This window comes from Lathamus discolor, chromosome 6 (genome assembly GCF_037157495.1).
Source record: "Lathamus discolor isolate bLatDis1 chromosome 6, bLatDis1.hap1, whole genome shotgun sequence".
Classification (NCBI taxonomy): Eukaryota; Metazoa; Chordata; class Aves; order Psittaciformes; family Psittacidae; genus Lathamus; species Lathamus discolor.
Window position 1 is genome coordinate 68,141,799 of NC_088889.1, and position 7,227 is coordinate 68,149,025.

General features: G+C 46.5%; 1 protein-coding gene across 2 annotated transcripts; it reads left to right on the forward strand.

Moving 5' to 3' along the window:
• Positions 1-782: 782 nt before the first annotated feature.
• On the forward strand, positions 783-7,227 carry SVIP (small VCP interacting protein). 2 transcript variants are annotated; one of them, XM_065683391.1, is made up of 5 exons: positions 783-1,149; positions 2,357-2,407; positions 4,393-4,503; positions 5,694-6,566; positions 6,976-7,227. In XM_065683391.1, the coding sequence occupies exons 1-4, from the start codon at positions 1,087-1,089 to the stop codon at positions 5,706-5,708; spliced, it is 240 nt and encodes a 79-aa protein (XP_065539463.1). In that variant the 5' UTR covers positions 783-1,086; the 3' UTR covers positions 5,709-6,566; positions 6,976-7,227. The 2 variants fall into 2 exon arrangements, with proteins under 2 accessions (XP_065539463.1, XP_065539464.1); XM_065683392.1 differs by having other exon boundaries at positions 6,979-7,227.

Sequence of the window (7,227 nt, forward strand, 5' to 3'; positions counted from 1 at the left end):
GAAAGACTTTGCTTTCCTCTATTTACTGAGTTTTCCAGTTCTTGACAGTAAGCTATAGCAAAACATTCCAAAGTCAAACTGTGCAAGTCAAAAAGGCCAAAAGCTGCTGGATGAGAAGTGCAAGGCATGGGCTACACAGGTCCTCCTCGCTCAGCCAGACCTCATGCTCTCCTGCATGTGAATATGCTGCTTCTCGAGGACAGTAGTGCACGCAGGAGCTTCCAGCACTTCCTAATGGGAGGGCTGCGAGCTTAGGCTGTGCCAGAGCACCCATGGGCTTGTCTAGCTACAGGCAAACCAGCAAAAGAACCTCTGCAGCTCTACCACCAACGGACCTGTGTCAGCGCTTCAGACAGGGAGAATGGAAGGTGTGCCAGGCTGTGGCAGGGGGCTGGAATTAGATGAGCTTTAAGGTCCCTTCCAACTCAAACCACTCTATGATTCTATGAAACTTTCTGTGTCTTTTTATAAAACAATGTAGTGACAGGACAAAGGGCTTTAAACTGACAGGATGTTGAGATCTTAGCAAGCCCTTCCCTGTGAGGGTGCTGAGGCGCTGGCACAGGCTGCCCAGAGAAGCTGTTGCTGCCCCATTCCCGGCAGTGTTCAAGGCCAGGCTGTAGTAACCTGGGTTGGAACTGGATGAGCCTTAAGATCCCTTCCAACCCAAACCATCCCACGGCTCCCCGCACCCCGCTCCCACCCACCGGGTTGCGCCGCTCGGTGGCAGCACCGGCTTTGGGAACGGTGGGACTGGTCGCCGCTGGATGGAGCCCTGTAGCCAATTTCCCGGAGCGAGCTGGACGTTAATGAGACTATCGACCTTTAGCCCTAAAATAGGACGAATCTAACTTAATGCCCGGGGGAAGGAGAACTACCGCTGGTCTACCGCTGTTTTTTTAGCCCCCCCGCGACTCCCCGGCGGGCCTCCTGGCCGGGCCCGGCCAAGCAGCCCTCGGCCGCCGGCCCCATGACGGGGCGGGCCCAGCCGGAGAGCGGCGCCGGGCGTGGCCGGGGCCGCCACCGTCTCTCCGCTGTCCGCCGGCTCCGCAGCGGTTGCGGGCCGTGCGGGCGGTGTGGCCCGCCATGGGGCTGTGCCTCCCCTGCATGGGGGGCGCCGTGAAGGACGTGGTGGAGACACCCGATCCGGTGAGTGCGGGGCCAGGCTCTTCCGCTCCGCCTGGGTGCGGGGTGTGGGGACGAGCGCCGGGAGCTGTGGCCCTCCCCGCCGGGGCGGGGTGGGGAACGTGGGCCGCCCTAGCTAACATGGCGGCCGGGCCGCAGGGAGGGGCCTGGCTGCGCCGGCGGCGCTCGCTGGAAAGCTTCAGAGCGGCGAAAAGGCCGCGGGTGTGCCCGGAGGCCCGGGCCGCTGGGCCTCGGTAACGGGGAAACTGCCCGGACAGGGCCGCCCTCCCCGCCCTCTTCTGCCTCAGGCCTCACCCGTGAGCCCTCGTTTGGAGACAGCGATTTCATGTCGAGGGGGTCCGAGCCACAGCTGGGGCCATGGTGACCCTCTCCTTAACTAGAAACAGTGAAATCTAGTGCACAGTGGCAATCGTTTCTAGCTAACCTTTTGTGCAGCTACCTGAAAAGAGGTTATATAGAGGTGGGGTCAGTCTCTGCTCCCAGGCAACAAGTGATAGGACACGAGGAGACGGCCTCAAGCTGTGCCAGGCGAGGTTTAGACTGGATATTAGGAAAAATTCTTCCCCAGAGGGTGTTCAGGCATTGGAACAGGCTGCCCAGGGCAGTGGTGGAGTCACTGTCCCTGGAAGTGTTCACAAACCGTGTAGACAAGGCCCTCAGTGCCATGGTTTAGTGGTGGCCTTGGCAGTGCTGGGGAACGATTGGGCTTGATGATCTTAAAGGTCTTTTCCAACGCGTTTGATTCTCTGGTTTGTAGGATGACATTTCTTATGGCAAGTAGGAACCCATGCCCATGCTTCTGTACCCCTTTATCTGAGGTGTTTGTGGGGGGAGAAGGAAAGGAGTCCACTCAGGCTGGAGGAGTGAGCTTTCCTCTGCTCAGACTCCAAAAGGCCATTTCACACCCTGCGTGCCTTCCAGCTGGAATTTTTCAGAGTGAAGGCGTAAAACTGTCAGCTGAATACAGATTTTTGGTGGGGGTTGGCTGTGGCTGTGTCAGCAGCTGCTCCTGTAGCATCTGAGTCACTAGAAACACTTTGTTCCTGCAGACTGGTAGTGCAGGGAAGGATGATGCTAATTGGCTTAAGGTTGGCATTTTGTGGCAGCTTGCATTGCAGAGTTGAGTCATTCTCTAAAAAAATTGAGACTTTCAAAAGAATGTACAGACTGTGTTGGAAGAGAATTTCACTGTCTTTCACTTTTTATTTAGGAAATAAAAAGAAGACAGCTAGCAGAAGCAGCTGAAAAGAGGCAGATGGAGGTAAGGTCTGATAAAGTACCATTTATTCAAAATATATTCAGGGTAACAGATTTATAGGGAAAATAGCCAGGCTCTCTGGAAGCACTGGATATTGTGCCTGGATTGTGGGAATTGTCATTAAATATTTTCATAGCATTAATATTTTACCTTATACCATTTTTATATATCTTTATAGTAGTGTTTCACAGCTAGGTATGTGCTCTAAGACCATTGCAAGATAACTGAGCTTGTTTGAATGGGAGAAGTTTTGCAGTAGTTAAGAAAACAACCTGAAAATTGGAAAAGCAAGTTGAACATTGGTTTTTTTTTTTCCCCACCATGACTTGATAACAAGAGATTGAGAAATACTTCAAACCAGAACCATCAAACAATTGTTGTGCTGGCAATTTCAAGTGGTACTGCACTTGTACTTCACTTACAAATGCAGGTTATGGGCACTTGCATGTTCAGTTTATCAGTGTGGCAACAATTGGGCTCTTAATTCCAGACGAGAACAAGTATTAACTTATTCTTCTATCTTTTTAAGGTTGTTAAGCTTTAAATACTTCAATATCCTTGCAAGCTAGAAGAGGTAGAATGCAAACATACTAACTGAATGTAAAACTAGCTAGCCTGTTTCTACTTTTCGATACCACTCAAAAAGGTTATAACATACACCACACAAAAGGTACTGTAAGTAAAAAGTGTATGTTTGAGACCACAGCTGAACTTTCAAGAGAAAGGAACATGTTGTATGAGTGTTAGTGACGTTACATATTGAATTAAACGTCAGCCATTATTGATGAGGACCATGTTGACCTGTTTTAAGGGAGTTTGGTCAATAGTTCAAGCCACAGTTGATTGATGCTTCAGAGTCCTTTAAAAACCCTTGATTTTGTGTCAGACTACATAGAATCACAGAATGGTTTAGGTTAGAAGGGGCCATAAATCTCATTTCGTTCCAACAGCAGGGACACCTTCCACCAGACCAGGGTGCTCAGTGACTTGCTTCAGTAGCCTGTCGAGAGTTGTGCTTCTCATCAGGGCCTTGAATTTCAGGCAAGAGCATTGCTGCTTTCCTCCGGTAGATTATAGCATCTTTTGTGTAGCTATAGTGTCATAACCCGAAACATAGCTAGGAATCGGTTTTTAGAACATCTTTTTTTTTCTTGTGTTTACAGTGTTTGTAGTTCTGATGTTCCTGCCGTATAGCCAAGGTCCTCATTGGAGAATCACCAGGGGGATGTGAAGTAGGCAGCTGATAGCAGGTTTCTCATCTAGGTATTACTGCTGTCCATACATCCTGTGAAGTTTGAAGGGTAGACTGGCACACAGGTTATTTCTCAGATCACAGTTTAGAAGTTTTTACAGCCTGGGCACTACCAGCACAAGCTTTTTTTTCTCCCCTTCATGTAAAGTTCTCATCATTTTCGGTAGTACCTGTACAGAGCTTGTCACCTGTACAGTGACTTCCTCTCCTTACTGTTAGAATAGAATATTGTCATGATTTCCATCATCTGTATGCTATCTCTAGGTAACCTTTTGATAAAAAGAGATGGAAGAAGTGACCACATGATGAAACAGCTACAGTTCTTAGAAGTTCTGTCTGCCTCCATCATCTCTTCCTAGTTAGTTCTGTTTCTGAGGGCAAGAATAGGCCCTGACACTGACAAAACCACAGACTAAAGATTTATTGGACTGTTGGGAAGGGAGGTTCTGGTTCTGCTTCTTAGTATGCAAAGCAGGTACATGTAACTGCATTAAATATGTTCACTTGGATGTAATAACAATATGAAACAAACCCCTCGCAGATACCTGCAGGACCAGGAGCTCACAGTGTGAAGGAGCATCCCAAAAGGTCTATATTTAGGTAATATTAGCATTACTTAATGTTTCAGTCTTTTCACACAAACCAGAATTCACAAAATGTTATTGCCAAGACTTGCAGTTTGGTTTCTATCCAGAAAAATAGCTGACTGGTCTTACCAAAATGTGTTCTCTTCCAGGCTTCCTCTCGAGGTATTAAGAACGCTCACTCTGTAGAGCAAAAGAAAAAGAAACAGGAAGAAATGGAAAAAAGAATGACAGCTTCAGGTTCTGGAGGAGGAGGACTGAGAGTAAGTTTGAAGAAGAAACAACATGATGCAACTGTCTGTATTTTCACTAAGAAAGTCCTGCTTTGTTGCTGTCCATAAGATTGAATAACTTGAGGAAAAGCTAAGAGGAAGGGAAACAAAAGCATGGATCATTTTCACACAGTGTTCTCAGTGAGGCTTCATTTCTGGGGCACAAAGACAGCAAGGATGGCAGAGAGCTCCCCATCTCTTCCTCCTCAGTTTCTCCATTGTACTTTCAGCACTGGGGACCTTCTCATAGATTTGCCCTGTACTCAGTGTCTCTTTTCAGTACCAGCTGTGATTGTCTCACTTCTCTCAGAGTTTACAAAAAATGTTTGAACCAAGTAGGGTAATGTCTTTGGGTTTCCTGTGTCTGTCTCTGCATACGGTGTTGGCATAGATACTGATCAACTTTACTGCTGTTACTACTAGTTTTCTAATGTAAACTTTGTCAGACCAGGCAGAGATTTAATTTAGAAATAGAATCACAGACTGTTTTAGGTTGGAAGGGACCTTAAAGTTCATCCAGTTCCAACTCCCTGCCACAGGCAGGGACACCTTCCACTAGACCAGGTTGCTCCAAGCCCTGTCCAGCCTCACCGTGAACACTGCCAGGGATGGAGCAGCCACAGCTTCTCAGGACAGCCTGTGCCAGCACCTCACCACCCTTGCTGGAGAGAACTTCTTCTGTTTATCTAACCCAGATCTTCCCTCTGTCAGTTTAAAGGCATTCCCCCTTGTCCTGTCACTACCTGCACTTGTAAAAAGTCCCTTTCCAAATTTCCTGTATGCCCTTTTTAGGTATTGAAAGACTTAAAAGGTCTCCCCAGAGCCTTCTCTACCCCAGGCTGAACAAGCCCAGCTCTCTCAGTCTGTCTTTATGAAAAGAGATTCTTTTAGAATGTCTCCAAAGCAATAGATACATCTGGTTATCAAAACACAGGTTTCATAAACCTCTTACCATCACTGCTGTATGTGGCTCAGTGGGCATTTTAGACAACCTGGTGATGGTGGGCTACACATCCCTCACTTGCTGGGTATAAAAGGTGTTGGAATGGGAAATTCACTATATTTAGACAACTTTGTGGTTGGGTAGGGTTGTTTGGGGAAGTTCATTAGTTTGGTTTGGGTTTTTTTCTTGCTTTCCCCTGTCTTCATACAAACTTAACGGTTGTTGTTCTTGTCTTTAGTGGCAGGTTGGATAAAGAAGCATGACTTAGAAGAAGATTGACATTTACTGCCAATAACTTGCCAGTTTCTGCAGCTGAGTGGCACTTACTCATCATGTGGCTTTTGCTGTTTGCATATGAAGACTCAGCAGTACTTCGCCGTTGTGGGAGAGCAGGGGTGGAAACACACTAAGAAATTTAAAAACTAACTTTGAGCACTAAGTTTTGGCCAATTTCTTTTTACTTTGTGTGCATGTTTTACTGCTTCCCTGTCACACGGGTGGGGTGGGTTCACATGGAAGTGGCCTCCATGTACCTGTAGTGAGTTAGGACATGGATGCTGTCTGGTCAAGTGGGTGTCTGGCTGGCTGGCTGTGACTGGCTTAGGAACAGCTCAGGTGTCCACGTGGTGGTTTTGACCCTTATTTCAAGCTCTCCCATCAAACTATTTTCTAAGTCCTCATGTAGAAAGCTGTCCATAAATATATATATTTGAATATGTGGGTAATGACATTTTGGTTTCTTAATGACTTTTGAATTGCTTAGGGATTTAGTGCCTTGTTCAAAACAGAAAGCAGATTCACAGTGGGCCCTTGCCAATAGAAGTGTTTTGTGACACTAGTTAAAAAAAATAGAAACCTTTATTAGCCTTGTGTACTTACATGAAGAAAGCTGTTTTATTATGAGCCTAATAATTGTTCTTCTCGTTTCTGGATGTGCATTTCCTTTGAGACTGTAAATATTTATAGTGAATGCTGGAAGTTAAACATGATGTTAATACTATTATTAGTCTTTCTCCTTTATTACCACAAGAGGGCAATGCTGCACCTCGCAGGAGTTTGAAAAGCGAATGGCAAAGGACTTCATCACCTCTTGAATGGTTCATTTTCTCAGGTTTGTGTTCTGTCCTATCTAGTGGGTTTGTTATGGTGCAGTAACATCTGTCAAGTGTCCAAAACTCTGTGACTTTTTCTCTGTCTTCAGCAATGTCTGTGGTCCCTTTCCCAAACATGAAGCTGCCTTTTATTATTTATTGCTCCCCAAACCCTGGTGTTAAAACCAGACTTTCAAACTAATAGCCTCAAGCCACTGCTTTGATAGAGCGAAGTTTGTTGCAGCATGTTTGACACCTGAATCTAGCTCTCATTTTCCCCAGAGAGCATGATGCTTGGCGTCAGTATCTTATTGGCCTCATTTCTGGCCCAGTTTAGGTTATAGAGGCTTCCCCCACCCCCACCCCACCCCCACCCCCACCCCACCCCCCCCCCCCCGAGCTAAATATTTCTTCTTTTATCTCCCTCAGTAGTGTCGCATGCTGCCTTAGGAGCCCAGTCCTGACACGATGAGTTTCCTGGCTTAGCCTTCAGAATTGAGAAGAGAGACTTTTCAGTATTAACATAGTGGTGTTTGGGCTAAGAAGCTGTGTCCTTGGCAGATCAATGTCTTCAGTTTCCTTTTGGTTGCTGGCAGTTAACTGGTCATAGCAAGTTGGGGGTTTTTAAGTCTTAACAAAACATGCATTGAATTATAATAAAATATATTCTTAAAAAGATCA